At 42.0% G+C, this 20138-nt stretch overlaps 1 protein-coding gene across 5 annotated transcripts in view; it reads right to left on the reverse strand.

Moving 5' to 3' along the window:
• The window catches only part of slc43a1b (solute carrier family 43 member 1b), a 31831-nt gene extending 14999 nt beyond the window's left edge, over positions 1-16832 (reverse strand). For 2 of the 5 annotated variants that reach the window (XR_006844356.1, XM_046400032.1), the window contains exons 1-5: positions 16607-16832; positions 13537-13695; positions 10832-11015; positions 8074-8129; positions 7388-7464 (exon numbers count right to left, since the gene is read on the reverse strand). Coding sequence is in view for 4 of the 5 variants with exons in the window: in XM_046400032.1 (XP_046255988.1) it covers positions 7388-7464; positions 8074-8129; positions 10832-11015; positions 13537-13690 (471 nt within the window). In the remaining variant the exon portion in view is untranslated. The other 3 variants (XM_046400044.1, XM_046400053.1, XM_046400060.1) reach the window with 3 other exon arrangements.
• Between the last annotated feature and the right edge of the window lie 3306 nt (positions 16833-20138).

Genomic DNA, 20138 nt, shown 5'->3' on the forward strand with positions numbered 1-20138 from the left:
ACAAAGACAAACAACCACACACTCTCACACTCACACCTAGGGGCAATGTAGAGTAGCCAATTAACCTAATGTGCATGTTTTTGGTATTGTGGGAGGAAGCCGGAGTACCCGGAGAAAACCCACGCAGGCACAGGGAGAACATGCAAACTCCACATAGAAGGGCCCAGACCGGGATTTGAACCTGGAACCCTCTTGCTATGAGGCGACAGTGCTAACCACTGCACCACCGTGCCGCCCATAACAAAAAACAATTGGCTTTTCCCCAAAGGAATAAGTAGCAGCCATTGCCACCACTGTAGCGGTTGGCATCTAATTGATCTGTATGACCAATTCCGAAACTTTTGACAAGTATATATCATTTATATACCAGAATGTGGCAATATAGGGCCCATGTTTAAAAATACCAGAATTCCAGCATTTTGGTTAGCTTGAAGTACCAAAAGTGCTTGGTTTGATTTAGAAAAAGTCAACACTCACTTGGTTTACAAGGGACAGGAACGACAGTCTTTGGGATTAAAGCCCCATGTTTCACTCATCCATCCAAACTGGTCTCGTCTCTACAGTGTTGTTGCCCTTTATGTCACCTGACTTGCCTTCAGGACTTTGTGACAGAGAACCTTGAAGGCAAACTTCTGCCATGCACTGTGTCAGATGAACAGTGCATATTAGAAATGTACATCCAATACCTTTTGTTTTCTGACACAGTAACATTGACAAAATAACACCAAGTAGGGATGCACAGTACTGATGACCAATAATTACGGGAGGCTAGCCTGATGCTGTTTACGGAGTCGTGGCTAACGACGGTAATTCCGGACGCAGTCGCCGAGTTGGACGGCTTCCAACTTACAGTGGTATGAAAAAGTTTGGGCACCCCTGATCATTTTCAGGATTTTCCTTTATAAATCATTGGTTGTTCGGATCAGCAATTTCAGTTAAATATATCATATAGCAGACAAACACAGTGATATTTCAGAAGTGAAATGAAGTTTATAGGATTAACATAAAGTGTGCAACAATTACTTAAACAACATTAGGCAGGTGCATAAATTTGGGCACCCTTGTTGTTTTATTGATTTGAGTACCTTTAGCACTAATTATTGGAACACAAAGTTTGTTTGGTAAGCTCATTGACCCTTGACCTACATACACAGGTGAATCCGATCATGAGAAAGGGTATTTCAGGTGGCCAGTAGCAAGTTGTTCTCCCTTTTGCATCTTCTCTGAGGAGTGGCAACATGGGAGCCTCAAAACAACTCTCAAATGACCTGAAAACAAAGATTGTCCAACATCATGGTTTAGGGGAAGGATACAAAAAGCTGGCTCAGAGATTTAAGCTGTCAGTTTCCACTGTGAGGAACATAGTGAGGAAATGGAAGACCACAGGCACAGTCCTAGTTAAGGCCCGGAGTGGCAGGCCAAGAAAAATCTCTGATAAGCAGAGGCGAGGAATGGTGAGAACTCAACCCACAGACCAGCTCCAAAGACCTACAACATGATCTTGCTGCAGATGGTGTCACTGTGCATCGTTCAACTATTCAGCGCACTTTGGACAAGGAGATGCTGTATGGGAGAGTAATGCGGCGGAAGCCTTTTCTACGCACATGCCACAAACAGAGTCGCTTGAGGTATGCTAAAGCACATTTGGACAAGCCAGCTTCCTTTTGGAATAAGGTGCTGTGGACTGATGAATGTAAAATTGAGTTATTTGGACATAACAAGGGGCAGTATGCATGGCGGAAGAAGAACACAGCATTCCAAGACAAACACTTGCTACCCACAGTAAAATTTGGTGGTGGTTCCATCATGCTGTGGGGCTGTGTGGCCAGTGCAGGTACTGGCAATCTTGTAAAAGTTGATGGTCGCATGGATTCCAGTCAGTATCAGCAGATTCTTGCCAACAATGTTCAAGAATCAGTGACAAAGTTGAAGTTGCGCCGGGGCTGGATACTTCAACAAGACAACGACCCCAAACACTGCTCAAACTCTACAAAGGCATTCATGCAGAGGAACAACTACAACGTTCTGGAATGGCCATCTCAGTCCCCAGACCTGAACATTATTGAAAATCTGTGGTGTGATTTAAAGCGGGCTGTCCATGCTCGGAAACCATCAAACCTGACTGAACTGGAGATTTTTTGTAAAGAAGAATGGTCAAAAATACCTTCAACCAGACTCCAGACCCTCATTGGAAGCTATAGGAAGCGTTTAGAGGCTGTTATTTCTGCAAAAGGAGGATCTACGAAATATTGATGTCATTTTTCTGTTGGGGTGCCCAAATTTATGCACCTGCCTAATGTTGTTTAAGTAATTATTGCACACTTTCTGTTAATCCTATAATCTTCATTTCACTTCTGAAATATCACTGTGTTTGTCTGCTATATGATATATTTAACTGAAATTGCTGATCCGAACAACCAATGATTTATAAAGGAAAATCCTGAAAATGATCAGGGGTGCCCAAACTTTTTCATACCACTGTATATGGGTTGACAGGATGAAAGAGAGCGGTAAGAGGAGAGGAGTAGGGCTGGTGATGTTTGTGAATGATAGATGGTGTATTGGGGCACATCACTATCAAAGAACAACTCTGCAGCAAGGACATCAAATTGTTAGCGGTTAGCATGTAACCCCACTTCATCCTGAGGGAATTCACACAGGTTATCATGATAACTGTGTATATCCCTCCGTCTGGATTTCCCCCAACATCAAGGCTCTCCTGAAGGAGAAGAAGAGAGCCTTTGTGTCAGGGAATAGTCAGCATCTGCTGAGGAGGAGGATCAGAGAGGGGAAAAGGTGTTACAGGAAGAAAATGGAGGACCAGCTGCAGAACAAGAACATCAGCGGTGTCTGGCAGGGCCTGAAGACCATCTCAGGCCAGGCGTGGGTAAACGCACTCAACCTGTTTTTCAACAGGTTTGATGAAGCGCCTGCACCTTCCCCTGCTCAGTCTCTGCTGCTGCCCCCCACTGTTGTGAAGCAGTCCCACAGCTGTGGAAGACATCATGCCCGGTACCAGTGCCAAAGACCCCTTGAAGGAGCTCAACAGTTATAGGCCAGTGGCACTGACCTCTCACCTGATGAAGACTATGGAGAGATTCATCCTCGCCCACCTGCGCCTGTTGGTGAGCCCATCGATGGAACTGCTGTAGTTTGCCTACCAGCCAGTAACTGGTGTGGAGGTTGCCATTATCTACCTTCTGCACACATCACTCTCTCACCTGGAGAGGGCTGGGAGCACTGTGAGGATCACGTTCTGGCTCCCTTTCTGTTCACTCTCTACACCTTTGATTACGGGTACAACACTCCAGCCTGCCTCCTACAGAAGTTCTCAGATGACTCCGCGATCGTCTGCCTCATCATGGACGGAGACGACCGAGAGTATCGCGAACTCATTCAAGGATTCGTGGACTGGTGCCAGGAGAACCGCCTCCGGATCAACGCTGGTAAAACCAAAGAGCTGGTGGTGGACTTCAGTAGGTGCCAACAGACCCCACCCACACTGGTGAACATCCAGGGAACAGACATTGAGAGAGTCACTTCCTACAAGTACCTAGGCGTTCACCTCAACAACAAACTGGACTGGACCGACACTGACGCTCTGTACAAAAAGGGCCAGAGCAGACTCTTCCTGCCCAGGAGGCTGGGGGAATTTGGAATGCAGGGTCCACTCCTCTGGAGCTTTTATGGCTCTGTGGTGGTATCAGCCATCTTTTATGGTGTGGTCTGCTGGGCAGGCAGTATCTCTGCCCAGGACAAAAACAGGCTGGACAGACTGGTGAGGAGGGCCACTCCCTGGACTCAGTGGATGAGGTGGGTGACAGGAGGATGATAGCCAAGCTGTCGCCCATGCTGGAGACCCCCTCCCACCCCATGCAGGGCACTCTGACAGCACTGGGCAGCTCCTTCAGTGACAGACTGCTACACCCGCGTTGTGTGAAGGAGAGGTACCGCGACTCTTTCCTGCCCACTGCTGTCAGACTCCACAACATTCACAGCTGATAGACTGGACATTTAAAAGCTGATGAATGTGTTAACTGGACAATGAAACATGGGAAATAATGGGACAAAATGGTCATGCCAGACCTGTGCAATAATACATGTGTAATAATAATTGTGCAATAATCCTTACTCATGTAACAATACTACTAGGATCAGTACCTACTTACTTAGTCCCTGAAACAAATCTGTGCAATAATTAATCCATCCACTAATCATAACTGAGGGACACTAGTGTAAATAGTCTATTTCTTTCTGTACTGTGTACAGCTGCAGGTACTTGTTTCCTGTGTATTTATTCTTTCTGAATGCACACTTATTCTTTTTGAATGCAGGTACTTGTTTCCTGTGTATTTATTCTTTTTGAATGCAGGTACTTGTTTCCTGTGTATTTATTCTTTTTGAATGCACATCCTTCCCTTATCCTTGCATGCTTTGCACCCTCTATATCGTGTTTGCTGCTGTAATACTGTAATTTCCCAGTTTTGGGACTAATAAAGGATTGTCTTATCTTATCTTATCTTATCTTACCTGCTTCTCATTACTGATACAGATAAGATCATCAATAATTCCACATTTTTGTATTTTAAAAATGAGTCCATAACCCATAGTCTATGCATAGCTGAGGGTAAGAAAGGCTAACATTAACTAAGCAAGGATGGATGTTTTAATATTCCACAGCTCTAATAGTATTTGTTGTTAAAACTCCTCCCCTGAGAACATTTAGTCTAAATTGCAATAATGTGTCTTTCTCTGCAAAAAAAAAAAAAAAAGAAGAAACGTCCACACAGGTACATGCCACCAGAGTGCATGGATGCTGCACGCCTTTGATCAATGAAAGCAATTTTCTTCATGTATTAATAACTCATAATAAAAAATTCCCATATACAGGCATACCTAACATCAAACTTATATTAGCTATTGTTAGCTTGCACACAACCAAGGCTAAGGGTGTAGTGGCATACCGCAAACTAAAATCTTTGAACTGTATTGTGGCCTTTTAGGATCAAAATTCATGGCATGAGCTAATTTTATCACCATAATAACTGTATTTCAAGGTCCCGTTTCAGTATCCACAAAGTTATGGTAACGTTAATATAGCTGGGAGAAGGTTCTTTCAGCACATACATTAATGTGAACACAAAGGCACACACACACAGACAGACAGACAAACAGACAGACAGTAACAGGTGTCTAATATCTGGTTCCTGCTGCTGGTTTTCTCTGTGGAGAGAGGGGGGATTTGTCAGGGAAAAGTTGCCAAAATCTATGAGCCCTTTGAGTTTTATGCATGTGCTTTCCATATAGACCTAAACAATGTCAAAGAATGTTATACATCTTATTTTTAAAGTTAGTTACCACTTATAGTTTGGTGGTTTATTGCAATGCTGGGGACTTTTCCTGTTTTCTGTTAGCAGTTCTGTCAGTCACATGGGTTAATCTAACACATGCACCACTAGTTTGGGTGCTGTGATTAATGAGATATTGTATAGGCCTACTCTGCTTGTGTGTTTTTCACCCTCTGTGTTATCTTACAGAGTCTGCTCTTAAGGTGCAGGCTTAAGGACAAAAATATGATTAAGGAGAAAGCTGTGTCCTTGCTGAAGCCAGTCACTGCTATGTCCAGTGATAGACTGGTAAGTAAGAGGCTGGCAATAGGAAATGAAAAGCTAACTGTTCATTCAACCAAGCTGGTAACAGCAACGTCAGTGCCTGGACTGGTCATTATGATCAAGACAAGTTTTAAAGTTTTGTATGTCTTTTTGTATTGTCTGATGGTATAAATATTGTAGATATGGATATGAGTATATGATGATGACATGTACATCACATCTATAAGCATATGTGTGTAAGACATGCATATTATAGGCATACACTATATATGTGGTTTACACATTTGGTCTTACGCCATATTCATGCATGGCGAACTGCTCAGATGTTTCTTCTGGGCTGGGTGTGGTCAACAAAGCTGATCTGTTATACTTGCTCTCTTTAAACATATATTTATCTTGTGCAATCAATTTTAAGAAAACTTGGGAATGGAACTTTATCTTGCATGCATGCAATAGAGTGCTTGATCTAGTAAAATGTGGCCTTAATATAGCTATATTTTTTTCTTTGTCGTGTTTTGGCACAACTTTGGTTATTTTCATCTACCTATCTACCTCCTTCATTGGTTCAAAATGTTATTTTGTCTAATATTTTGGTTTATCGCCCAATATCTGCTGAACTAATGGCTTTTACTTTACGATTAGCTGTATGCTGTGTTTAGATGCTAATGTCAACATGCCAAACTGAGATGGCGACCATGGTAAACATTGTACCTGCTAAATATCATCATGTTAACATTGGCATTATGAGCATTTTCTCAGTACAATTTCACCCAGCCACAAGAGTAGCTGTATAATTTTACTCTTTCTTATGATCTAATAAACACAACACTGACATATGCTTATATCCCCAGAAATAGGAAAATTAAGGTTTAAGATATTGTGTGTGGGAATTAAAATTCTATTAGTCACTTTGATAAGCCAGTTTATTACAAACTGCCTTATCAAATGAGTTGGCAGCTTAGATAGGTTGGAAATGTACACCTTCATCAGGTAGTTATATAAGAGCTTAATCAACGAGATAATACACACCACAACAGATACAAACACACAGGACCACACCAGACCAAGAATGACAGCAGTGAGAGCACACTGACCATGTCAAGGACAGTCTAGGTGAGAGAGAGGGACAGAGACAGACAGACAGAGAGGGAGGGAGAGGGAGAGAGAGAGAAACAGACAGAGACATGGGGTTGACTAGGGGACAGGGCTGTGGGAGGGTGTGCTGACTGCCTGTGTTTTGGATTGGCTGATAGGCTGCAGCAAAATTTAGAACAAGTGGAAAAGCATGTGCTGCTTTCTAAAATACACACAGGCACACGTGCTTATAATCAAGGGTACACAACTCTCAAAACTGGGACTGTAAGCGAATGTAGATTTTAGGTCGTCATCATACAACTACAATAAGTTTTCCCATTCTAGTTATAAAAAAGAAAGTGTCTAGTTATAAAGTTTGTATACCTTAAGTAGTATTCTGACCAAATTCCGGACCAGTTTTGTTTCCTGGTCAAATTGCAAGACAAAAGGTGAGGACCTCTGTCCTTCATCCTAGGTGAAAGGCATGGTGTTAATCTATCCATCCACCACAACCTAATCACTAAATGGACTTTGCCACTTTTTATATTACTTCACCCAGCTTCTACTAAAGCATTTTTTTTCAGTGACAGGAAATTCTTTCAAAAGTAATTTTCCTCAACTCTGATCCAACTTAATGATACACTTCTTATATAGTTTGTAAAGCCAGTGTGTGAGTGCCTTTGTATAGGTGGGAATCATACTGTGAGTGAGGTGAAGGTCAGGCAGATTCCTCCAAAGCCATTGAAAGCGACAGCGAAGAATATGAGGACAGACAGCACTGATGGAACACAAAAAAAAATGAAGTGAACTGTCTGATGTCAGCTGAAAGTACCTACTGACAAAACAATGTGAGAAGTAAGTTTCAGATTAATGTTTTTAATCACAAGAGTAATGGAACTATTTAAAGGACAAGTGTTATACAAACACAAAAAACAGCAGTCAGCTACAAATGAAGATTTTCTTCCATCATGATTACAGATATTAACATTATTTTGGTAATACCCATACAAGTACACGTAAAAAGTACATAATCTCAAGTAGATAGTCTTTTTGCTCAACTAGTGGCTCATCCCTAGTAATTTATTGTAACTTTTATTTTCAAATCTGCTTCAAATTGTATTGTGTGTGTAGTCTTTTTCATCATCTGATTCCTCCTCACTAGTATGTCATGTGAAGATGAAGATATTGAAGTGAAGTTGGTGTATAAAACTTTAACATACCTACTAGGAATGATTGCAAAACCGCAAAAATAAGACCAAAGGTAATATAATAACATATTCCTTTAAATAGTGGATCTCTGGGGGTAAATTATGCTGTTGCAGTAGGGTAGCTATATCACAGAAGCATTTGATTATTCAAGGTTTGAAGTGTGGATGTGTTGCCTTACCTTCAGGGTTATATGCAGCCACAGCTATCGTTGCACAGGAGGCTGCGAAACATGAACTGAAATTACAGGCACAGGACATTGTTGGTTATGCATCGTAACCCTAGGTTCTATATAGACATAGGCCTTTAAGTGCTGTTACTATTTGGTTTATCCCCACATGCATAGCCAGTTGTGAAGATTTTCTTTCATATCCTTGTGGGGTCCACTCAGGTTTGAGTCACAGTATACAATTCATGTGCAACATGAAATCTGCCTCCCTACAAGCAAAAAAAACAACAACCAAAAACCAAAAAACGAAAAATAAAACACCTAGGTGAAGCCAGTAAACATAACAGGGCAAGAGTCCACAAAGTCCCCTGAAGAATCTGAAAATGTTGAGAAATATCACATGATGAAGGGAGCAAACGTGTACATATAGCCACAGAAAGTATCATTCATTACAGATATGAAAGCTCACGGTGCAAATCTCTATAATGATGGTTGTGTGTGTGTAATATGCCAAGAGCTGAGCAAGCCAAGCATGTTCAATACTGAATGAGCTAATGAAGACCCAGACATATCACATAGATAGAACCTGATAAAAGGACATGAAGATGACCATGAAGGTTGTACTTGTTCAACTCATCTGATGGGAAAACTGTCATCAGTGCAGTCATTTCTGACAATGATGACATGACAGTCTCCAGGACTCTGTTGAAGGGCAGTGAGGGACTGGTGAACTGGAGTGTGTAACTCTTTCTTTTTTTATCAACTTTGCCATCCATTCGCTCATTGAAAGCAGGCTTTGCCACACTGAGCAGTGCACTGAAAGCAGGCAAGCAAATATCTGCGGAGCCTCTGTGGACATTTTTAACAGCCAAGAAAGAGCCCTCTCTACTGCTGTAAGAGATGAATGCACATTCCTCTAAGCAGGGGGTGGAACTGAAAGGGCTGTGGTGAAGGTTGTGTGTCAGTGTAAACCTCAACACACCCGTATTTGGCAGGTGGGTTGGGCCAGGTACAGACGGGCCACATGTTCTTGGTAATGAAGCAGTGCTTAGAAGACTGGGCAGCTATTGGCAGAGACTGAGCAGAAATGGATGGAGGTGCACTGACAGCAGTGGCCGTCGGTCATCTCACCTTGGGGCAGGAATCCTGACAGTCACACCAGGAGCCTTATTTGCGCTGAGGGGGCTGTCGACACCCTTCCTAATTTGTTTTGGAAGCTGAGACATGTGGGGCCACACATTGCGTTGGAGCATTGTCATCCACGCCTTAATACGAGTCTATGCCACAGTTGCAGCCATGAAGAGAGTCAGTACTGCTGCCATTGCCTTCCCAATCTCCATCACCAACTCAGGAGAAAGGACTCTGGGCTGAGCAGCTATGGAGGAGATAGAGATGAATGTGAGCAGTGAAATATTGTTGGCAGTTGTCACTGTTTGTGTTTTGCACTGACGAGTGCAGTCAGCGAGGCTAGAAGTGACCTGATCATGACAGGAAGGTGTTGTGGGCTTCTGTCAGCTGAAGAAAGTGGCCCTGGGCAACAGCCTGTCACACAGGCTTGACTCCAGTGCAGGAACAGAAGGGAAACCATGGGACACAGGAACCTTCAAGGGGGAGGAAGGGCCGAAGCAGAGAAGCGGAAGGGCCGAAACAGGGAAAAATGGGGCCACACTGGATGACGCCAGGTCTCCTGCTCTGGGCAATAGATATCTTTAAAGATTACCTGGGAGCAGATGCAGGTGTCTCCACTGGCATGGGAACATTGTTATAAGTGGTGGCACTCTTAATGATGTCCAGAAGGTTGTGGTAGACGGCCCCACTGGTCAGCATGTGGCTGACAGGCGGAGGAAGAGCAGGTGATGACAGGTCCTCCTTCCCACTGTCAGGAGTGGAACCAAGGGAGCCAAGTCAGAGGACTCTTGCACTGTACTGTGTCTTCCTTCTAAACCCAGGGGTTCCAAAAATGTCCAGGTCTGCCTCAACAGTGAGGGTAGCACGTTTAGCCCAACTGCTATCATCGTCGTCCTCCTTTAGGGCCCACTTACTGCTGCTTTTCAAACAGGTGGGCAGGTGTGCACAATAGGGACACCAGGACCCTGGAGTAAGGGCCAGCCAGATATATTTCCGACTGAGACATGCCTCACTGCGAGTGTGGAGGTTGAAATCCATAATGCAGTCTGTTGGGCAAGAAGGAAGAAGATGGAACCTGCTGGCAGAACGGTCAGTAGATAAATGTTATCTATCTATATATGTTATCTGATAGTAAATGCTGAAGAAAAAGAGGGAGTGGATATACATCACCTGCAGACCTGAAGGATGCTCTGTGCACAACACAAGGGCACGAAAGAAAACTTTGATGGCTTTGCATGCGTGCATGTATAAACCCAGTAGCTACAGCTTTTAGGGGGTGTTATGGCTGTACGTGCTCCTTTACGCTGTTTTTTCCTTCTCTCCTCCTGTCTTCTCTGCTTTTGACCCAGTTTTCCACATCCTGATTGCTCAATGAGATACACCCGGCCTGAAAGGAAGCGTGTAGTGAAGAGGCTTCTGGAGTGAGGGCTGCTGTTACTGCCCTCTCAGTTTGGTATTTGTCACCGTTGTTATGTTTGAACTCAGTGGCTTTAATAGTGTTAATTAGGATCTTGGTAGTTGTTTGTATGTTTTTGATTTAATACTATTAAATCCCATGGAGCCGAAGCCCATACAATATAGAACAGTGCAGTTTCTGTGACATTAAGACAAAAGGCAGTAATTAAAGGATTGCTGGTTATACCTGCCAGTGAGCCTCAGTGGGCGTGGCCCGTATTTGTCCATCAAGATTCCCAAGGGTAAAGTGGCTGCACTCAAAAGGAATGAGCCAATGGTGAAGCCAAGGTTCAACATCTCTTCCTGCTCCACACAGCTCCGCCAGTCACCGCTGCCCTTTGTGGTCATGTTGCTGTAAGTGGTCTCGTTTTCTGGTCAGGGACACACACACAAAAAAAAAGTCAGGAGAGGGAAACTGTCAAGTTTTCAGTATCTAACCAATGGATGATGACTGTGCAACCAATGACTAAGGTGGAAGTAGAAGCCTTCAGTGGTGTCAAAATCTCAGCACATTACTTGAAAACTATCTGATTATACATGGTAAGTACTAATTTTTAGTAATTTTTTTAAAATTTATTTTAGTGAACTGTCCCCTTTAAAATATACTGACAAAAATATCCTGTCTCACTTTTGACCTCTACTGTCAACCATTTGACAAAAACAGCTAATATGACAAGGCTCCACCCTCCTTGTTTATGAAGATGTTTTGACATGAATTCACTTAAAGCTGGAGATGGTAAAATTGAAGGAACCAACAAGAACAAGACAGATTTTAAATGTATCCACCTCACCACCATCCACATTCTGACTGTTCTCCTGACTGTACACAGCCTGTCTACATTGACTGCCTTCTGGCTGCAGTTCAGATATATTTGACTACATAAACTACCTAAATAAGCAAACAAATGTATCTCTGTCCAAAAAGGAAACAAGGCCTGGCAGTTACTGTTCACTGAATGATACTCTGTCGCAGCACTCATTCTTGAACTCAAGGGACTATTGCTGATAAACACTATCAGTGTGTGCTTTGTGCTTCTGGGGGTTAAGTCTGTGGTCACTGCTACAAATACATGGTACTTTGGTTCAGAGCAAGTTATTTTCATGGTGGATATTCCACAGATGGGGTGGCACGGTGGTGTAGTGGTTAGCACTGTCGCCTCATAGCAAGAGGGTTCCAGGTTCGAATCCCGGTCTGGGCCCTTCTATGTGGAGTTTGCATGTTCTCCCTGTGCCTGCGTGGGTTTTCTCCGGGTTCTCCGGCTTCCTCCCACAATACCAAAAACATGCATATTAGGTTAATTGGCTACTCTACATTGCCCCTAGGTGTGAGTGTGAGAGTGTGTGGTTGTCTGTCTTTGTGTGTTGGCCCTGCGATTGACTGGCGACCAGTCCAGGGTGTACCCCGCCTCTCGCCCGTGGTCGGCTGGGATAGGCTCCAGCTCCCCCGCGACCCTGACGGATAAGCGGTATAGAAAATGGATGGATGGATATTCCACAGATGTGAATGTGTTTGAATATCCAAGGGCAGCATATGACCTTATATGACCACCTTATATTGTCATAATGAATGTAAACAATGGGGGCAGCACACTGGTGCAGTGGTTAGCACTGTCACCTCACAGCAAAATGGCTGAAGTCCAGGTCTGACCCTTCTGTGCAGAATTTATTATTATTAAATTATTATTGTTATACATATTGTTTGTTCTGTCAGGATAGCATATTAATATGTCAAAATTTTGGCTGAATGTTTTCTGCCATTCATGCTAGTTCACTAATTCCTTTAGCAATACTGTTTAGCCTTGTCCATGCACAACGACTGCACGGTGATAGGATGGATTTAATACAGGTGTGCAACAGCCACAGACACCATCTTTTTAAAAACACTTGACAGTGTAGCAGTATTAAGAATCAGTTCCTGAACTGCTGAAATACCCTTCAGAGAAATCAGTGTTTCCATGAACACTCAAAAACCCACCTCAGTCATGGTCTCCAGAAGCATCAGCTTTGTGGTGGTTAGTATGTTTTCACCAAGTCACACATGCCAAAACACTCATTGTATCACTGACTTTATAGCATGTACAGCATCACTCATTGGTGGCTGAAAGAAATAAAAAGTGCACCAGCTGCATGTAGTGAAACAGTTCCAAAGCCTGGTCAAAATTGCTTCATTGTGTTATTTTAAGCATAACTATGACAGCTTTGTAGTAAAAACATACAGAACTACATTATATAGACCAAAGTATTTGGGCACCTGACCATTACACCATGACAGAATTTAATGACATCACATTCTACGTACATAGACAGCTTCGCAGCTATAACAGCTTCCATTCTTCCGGGAAGGCTTTCCATAAGATCCACAAATGTTTCTGTGGAAATTTTTGCCCATTTATGCAGCAGAGCATTCGTGAGCTCAGGCACTCATGTTGAACGAAAAGGCCTGGCTTGCAATCTCTGTTCCAGTTCATCCCAAAGGTGTGTAATGGGGTTGAGGCTAGGGCTCTGTGTGGGCCAGTCAAGTTCTTCTACACCAAATTCATTTAACTTTACTTTGTGCATTGGGACACAGTCATGTTGGAATAGAAAAGGTGCTTTCCCAAACTGCTGCTGCAAAGCTGGAAGAGTAGCATTGTCCAAAATGTCTTTGTAAAAAACAGCCCCATACCACACCTGATTTCAGAAATAAAGAGGTGTGTCCAAATACTTTTATCTATATAGTGTATATAAGTGTATTTAACCATTTAGAGGCACATAGAGGCCAACTCATTGTTTAGCATGAAGGGGAGCCTGAATGGAACTTGCACTTTATCATGGTTTATCTATCACAGGGACATCAAAGAGGGAACTTTTCTGGTCTTTCTTTTGGACATTGGGCCACAGACATGATCTTACCAATACAAAGGTGAGAATAGAAGCCTTCATTCTTAAGCATGATGAGCAGTGAGCCCCAGCCCAGTAGAACAGCAGAGAAGAGCAGGTTCTCTATAATTGCAGTGATAGCCATCCACCACCTCCTCTTGTATGCCTGGGCCAAACTGGGAGCCATGACAGCTGGACATATACAAGAACAGGAGACATATTAGAGGAAAATCATCAAGGACAACACATCCCATGTGTCATATTATTTTACTACCCAAGTGTCACTTTAGAACTGTTTATTTGGAGGTGAAACTGAAAGTAACCCATTATGTTGCTAAGAATCCCACACTTTAAATAAAGCTGTGTGCACACTGATGGATGATATTACTGAAGCTCTTGTTATCATAAAATAACAACAGCTTGAATTAGAATTTCACTCTTCTTCCAAACATGTTTTTATAACCTGGGAGTTTGCTTCAAACTTGGCTGATAATCTGACCACCATTACTTGTTGGTGTCTTGTCTTGTCTTACTTTGGTTGGTACAGCTCAATTCTATTTATAAAACACCTTTCACACAAATATGCAGCCCAAAAAACAACATAACATGTAAATAAAATAACAAAACATAAAATTATGCATGACAAAAAAAAAATTACAAGCTAAACAAACAAACAAAAAAACAAAACTTCTAATATCCAAAGGCAGTGAGCTCCAGCTTTTAGTGGCAAAAAAACAGAAAGCACCCCTGTCACTTTTAATGGACACATAAGAAACATTTAAAGGAAAAGCTGTGGAGGACCTCAATGAACTGGCTGGAATGTAAAATGAAAGGAAATCTTTAATGTGGGGAGAATCAAGGTAATTTAAAACTTTATAAACATATAAAGAAACTTTAAAATCATCTCTAACAGGAACAAGTAGCTAGTGCAGTTTCTTAAGCAGTGGCGTATTAGGATTCATTTGGCATTTTCGTTAAGACTGCAGCGTTCTGAATAGGCTGTTGTTTTCTTATTGACTAAGACAAGTAAAAATTCATATTATCATTTGATCATAACTGCTTGAACCGATTGCCAGGACTAAAACCCAAATTGTAAAAACAACATAGATGGTATATCAAAGCTCATGTTTTTAGGACACCACCTCTCCGCTTCTTAGCTGTGAAGGACTTGAAAGTACAGACCAAGAGCAAGTATTAATGGGATGGGAAGATGAGACCAAAGAGGGACATGTCTGACCTCACTTGACCTTCTACTGTAACTGCTATCAAGTGTCACACACAGATCTAATCCACCTACACGCAGAAACGTTCAGGTTGAACTTCAGATCAACAGACGTAAGGTTCTTCTGAGCGATGTGTGTAAATATTTGATCGACTGTGTGTGTGTCTGTGTATGCGTAATGATTCAACCTCTATAAAGCACATGTTTACTCACCGGGAGTTGTGCTGATCATGGAAATAGCAGAGCTCTCTCTCTCTCTCTCTCACACACACACACACTAATACCAGGATATGTAGAATGAAACACAACTTAGTCAAAGGTGAACTGGGATAATCTATAGACTTGGCTTAGAGAGACGTCATCCAACACGTACTCATGTTTGGAACAGCACACACAGCTTTTCATTTCTAGATAGGACAAGGGTTTTCTGTTTGTTTTCTTTTTCACTTTGTTAAGTACAAAAGTTCAAACAGGCGCGTGTAGATCATGACATGAGTTCATTACAAAATAACTGAGAACATGACTGCCATGCTGATAAAAGCAAATTGAATTAAGAAGTGAATCTAATTATTGGATTTTTTCTGTTAATATGTCTCAAGGAGTTTTAAAAAAAGGGGGGAAATTTCTTTTTAAATGCTCCAAAAAGAGATCTTAAAAATCCACCTTTGAGTAAGTAACATTTTACCACAAGAGTCAAACTGTTGTAGATATTAACCTTTCATTAAAATACAATTGTTACTTTATTAGGTGAAAAAGTATATCCATGAGCTATCTAAAAACACAAAGTACACATCAGAAAAACCAAAGATGGTTTCTGTTATTTTATGTATTTCGTGTCATGCTGTATGTGTGTCAGGTGTTCATTTTTCTGTTAAGTTTGGTTTTGAAAATGCAGTGAAATGTCATGATAGTAAGTTGATTGGATCAGACAGAACACTGCAACACCACTGCCCGATCACTACTGCACAGACTCTGGCTCCAAATGACATCACCTGTGCTCATATCCTGGGTTTTTTTCCCCTTCAGTTTTGGAATCTGCCACTGTTGCACCACCGTGTTTCTATAGTAGTCCAGAATGAACAAACCAAACACTGACTTGAGAAAGGGCCTTTTGTGTTTTATGTTTTCTGTATATGCTTGTATGAAAAAGGAGGGTGAGGTGAGGAATATTCAGCTGGTTGCAATCTGTAACCTCACTGCTAGATGCCACTAAATCCTATATGGACTGTGTAGCTTTAGGAAAAGAAAATCTTCCTTCTAAATGAAAAGATTAATTTATATATCTATATATAAAAAGGACCCTTTTGTTCTGTTCAAAGCACTGTTTCTTCAGCCTTACTCCTGATATGACTGCTAGCTTGTGCTGACTAGGTTAGCTCTTGTTTGCTAACTTTGCAACGGTGCAACTTGTGCAACAAAATTTGTCATCGTTATTAACACCGTGCAAACAAAAAATAAATTCAGTGCCATAAGGGTGGCAACAGATGGCAAAAAAGAAATCACTTTGTTCTATTTTTTGCAGAGAAAAACTTCATAATATTATTGACATTATCTCACTTTAAATGCCTGTCAGAGCATAGCATTTTTTTTAAATATACATACTTTCATGTCAACATATTGAATGGGGCATTTTGAGTCTATTTGAATTTTGAATTTTATGTTTGGGACCTTTACTCAAAGTGTTTTTTAAGGTTTTTTTTGACAACATGATTCCAAACCACAGCCGCTGTTGTTTGACACGAATAGAAGTGGCTTCTAACGTAGCTGTGATAACATAACCCAAACGTATATTCAAAGCTGCCATAGAGCAACAAAACTCATGAAATACTTGTGTGAAGATGAGGAGAAAATGGCCAAACTATGAAACATGTTTAAACTTACTTTATGAATTGCTCCTCCAGTTGATCTGTATATTTGGTGATGATTCAACACGTTCTCTTCACTGCTGCTTCTGTTTCCGAACAGGAGAGTTTATCTTTCTTTCTTTCTGTCTTTCTTCCTCTTGTAGATTTACAGTGCGCTATCCTTCCCTCTGTGTGGCAGCTGTATTTACTAGCACGTGCACTCACACTGACTCTCTCTCGTTCTATGTGCAAGTATGTCTATAAATGGAGCTTAAGTCTTGCTTGTCTAGCCCACCCACTGCCCAACACACACACACACCCACACACACACACAGTTGTGTTTCCATCACTTTTGGGACATTACATAGACTTACATTCCTTTCCTGGAGGCTTAAACACCACCAAATCATGAAAATAAACTTTACTTACCTTAACCTAACCCTCACCTTAACCTAACCTTAAAGCAAGTCCTCACCCTAATATCTAATGATTTATGTTGTGGGACTTGCATTTTGTCCCCAAAGATAAGGAATGTGCATCCACACACACACACACACACACACACACACACATACACACACACACATACACACACACCAATTCCGAAATACACTACATACTTTTTGATTTTATTTCTACAATGCTCCTGCCATGCGTTGCTAAATTTATCTAAACCAATATGTCTTACAATGTGGACAGATTGTGCCTACTGGTTTGATGAAAATGATGTGAACTTTGTTAAACTTTGCTTTTGACAGACATCTAGGTTGAGGATTTTGTATATCAACCTGCACCGTGTCATAAAACCATTACAATTTTTGATTCCTGAAAAGCTGACATGTTGGTGTACAAGGTTTTCACCATCAGTCTCAGCAGTGGCAGCACGGTGGTGCAGTGGTTAGCACTGTCGCCTCATAGCAAGAGGGTTCCAGGTTTGAATCCCACTCTGGGCCGGTCTGTTCTCCCTGTGCCTGCATGGGTTTTCTCCGGGTACTCCGGCTTCTTCCCACAATCCCAAAAACATGCACAGTAGGTTAACTGACTAATCTATATTGCCCCTAGGTGAGAGTGTGTGTGTGTGGTTATCTGTCTTTGTGTGTCAACCCTGTGATTGACTGGTCCTGACAGATAAGTGGTATAGAGAATGGATGGGATGGATTAGTGTCAGCTTTGATATACCAGTAACTTGCTCACTGGCCCCATCATGTGGTCAGCATAGTCATCAGCTATTGCTGAAAGAAGTATTTACAGACGACTGGTACTCAGTGACGTGCAGTCAGAGGCAGAGCCTCACCTGCCATCATGAAGAGAAATAGAGATAATAGTTAAAAAAGATAACAAAAATAAAAAATTGATCATTTTTATAGTCAAAATCGCTGAAATCCTGTATTTCCTGTTCAAATACAACAGAGAGACGAGAGGTGCGGCAGCGTAGAGCCGTGCCTCCCCCCAGATGGCGCAATCCCTCACAAAGTGGATTGAGCGCGTCCACTCGGCGCATCCTTGTTGCCATTTCTCTGTTTGTTTCCAATATCCTGTTTGAAGACACTTTTGTCAATACCTTCCTGAACAGATGGAAAAAGGACTGGAGAATTTTTTAAAACTGATTCAATTTATTCAACACTATTGAAATCTATTGCCTGAGTATACCAAACTCAATCAGAATCAGAATCAGAATTCCTTTATTTATCCCCAAAGGGCAATTATTTTTCTTACAGACATTGCACTTGCAGTTGTCCCGACCAAGAAAGAAAAGTGAAAGATATAAAAATAGGATAAACAAAACAAGATAAGTATAAATCTAAAATCTAAAGGTAAAGGTATTTACATGTGTTCAAAATTTGTAAAAAATTTAAAAATACAGGTATGTACATGTATAAAAACAATATATACATTGTATATATAAAGTGAGTGTGTCCGTCACAGTGCTGAGTTTAGCAGTTTGATGGCGACAGGCAGGAATGATTTCCTGTGTCGCTCTGTGGTGCATCGTGGGAGTATGAGTCTGTTGCTGAACGAGCTCCTGTAGCTGATCAGCACATTGTGGAGAGGGTGAGAGGGAAAGTCCAGTATAGTCCTTATTTTGGACAACATCCTCCTCTCAGACACCACTGTCAGAGAGTCCAGTTCCTCTCCCACAACATGGTGGCCTTCTTGATGATTCTGTTGAGTCTGTTAGTGTCCCTCACCCTCAGGCAGCTGCCCCAGCAGGCAACAGCGTATGTCCTCAGCATCGTCCTACAGATGTTGAAGGACCTCAGCCGCCTCAGAAAGTAGAGGCAGCTCTCGCCCTTTCTGTAAACAGTGTCCACGTTCTTGCACCAGTCTAGTTTGTGGTCTAAGTACACCCCCAGGTATTTGTACTCTTCCACCACCTCCACAGTGTCCCCTTTGATGTTGATAGGGGTCACTGGAGCCTTAGTCCTCCTCAGGTCCACCACCAGTTCCTTGGTCTTTGTCACATTGAGCTGTAGGTGGTTTTTCCCGCTCCATGTGACAAAGTTGTCCACTACAGTCCTGTACTCTCCCTCATCCCCCCCAGTAATACACCCAACCACTGCAGAGTCATCAGAAAATTTCTGAAGATGGCAGGACTCTGTGCAGAGCTTAAAGTCTGTGGTGTAGATTGTGAAGAGGAAGGGAGAGAGGACAGTCCCCTGTGGAGCCCCGGTGTTGCTGATCACTTCATCTGACAGGCAGCACTTTAGGCGTACATACTGTGGTCTGCCAGTCAGATAGTCTGCGATCCAGGACACCAGTGGGGCATCCACCTGCATCGCTGTCAGCTTCTCATCTGTTCTTCTTCTTCTGTTCGCTCCTTAGTCGATGTGAGGGTCGAAGGGCAGAGGATGTTGCTGATGTCATGTTAAGCCCTTTGAGACAAACCGCTTGTACAAATGGGCTATACAAATAAAGTTGTCTTGTCTGTATTGTCTTGTCTTCGACCTATACATGAAGGTCGTATGATTTGATTCTATATCTGCAGAGTAGCCAGGCGCTACAGCTTTGATTGATCGTTCAAACACTGTATGTCTTGGCTACATTGAGTAAACGCTCTCCTTGCTACCTTGGCGATGAAACTAGATGTATCGGGTCGACATCGGCACGATGTATGTGTGCTATCTAGGTAATCGCTGGAAAACAAGGAAAAGAGCTGGCTGCCTTTAACCATGGCTACGGATAAAAGAAATGGAAACTAATTTACATTTATTAAAAGGATTCTTTTGACTGTCCTCAAAGATCATCAAGGTCCTGATCATAAACTGTGGTTAGTATGTAGAAAACATAAAATACAATCAAACAATTAAGGACAGTGCTCTTTAAAATGTAGTAATGAAATGTCTGTTGCTGTAAAAACAGCAACAGACATTTTTAAAGCTGGAGCTCTTGTCATGTAAACAAGCAATGCACACTTTGAATTCCACATCTTTTTATATTTGCTGTTGTTTTCCTCCTGTGACATCATGTCCAATGACGACAAACTCTTTCACAGCAGGATGACTTTCAATACATTGTTCTCTTGTTTAACTTCATTTTAAATATTTGTTGAGGGAACAGACAGGAAGACA

Source organism: Scatophagus argus, chromosome 2, assembly GCF_020382885.2.
Source record: "Scatophagus argus isolate fScaArg1 chromosome 2, fScaArg1.pri, whole genome shotgun sequence".
Lineage (NCBI taxonomy): Eukaryota > Metazoa > Chordata > Actinopteri > Scatophagidae > Scatophagus > Scatophagus argus.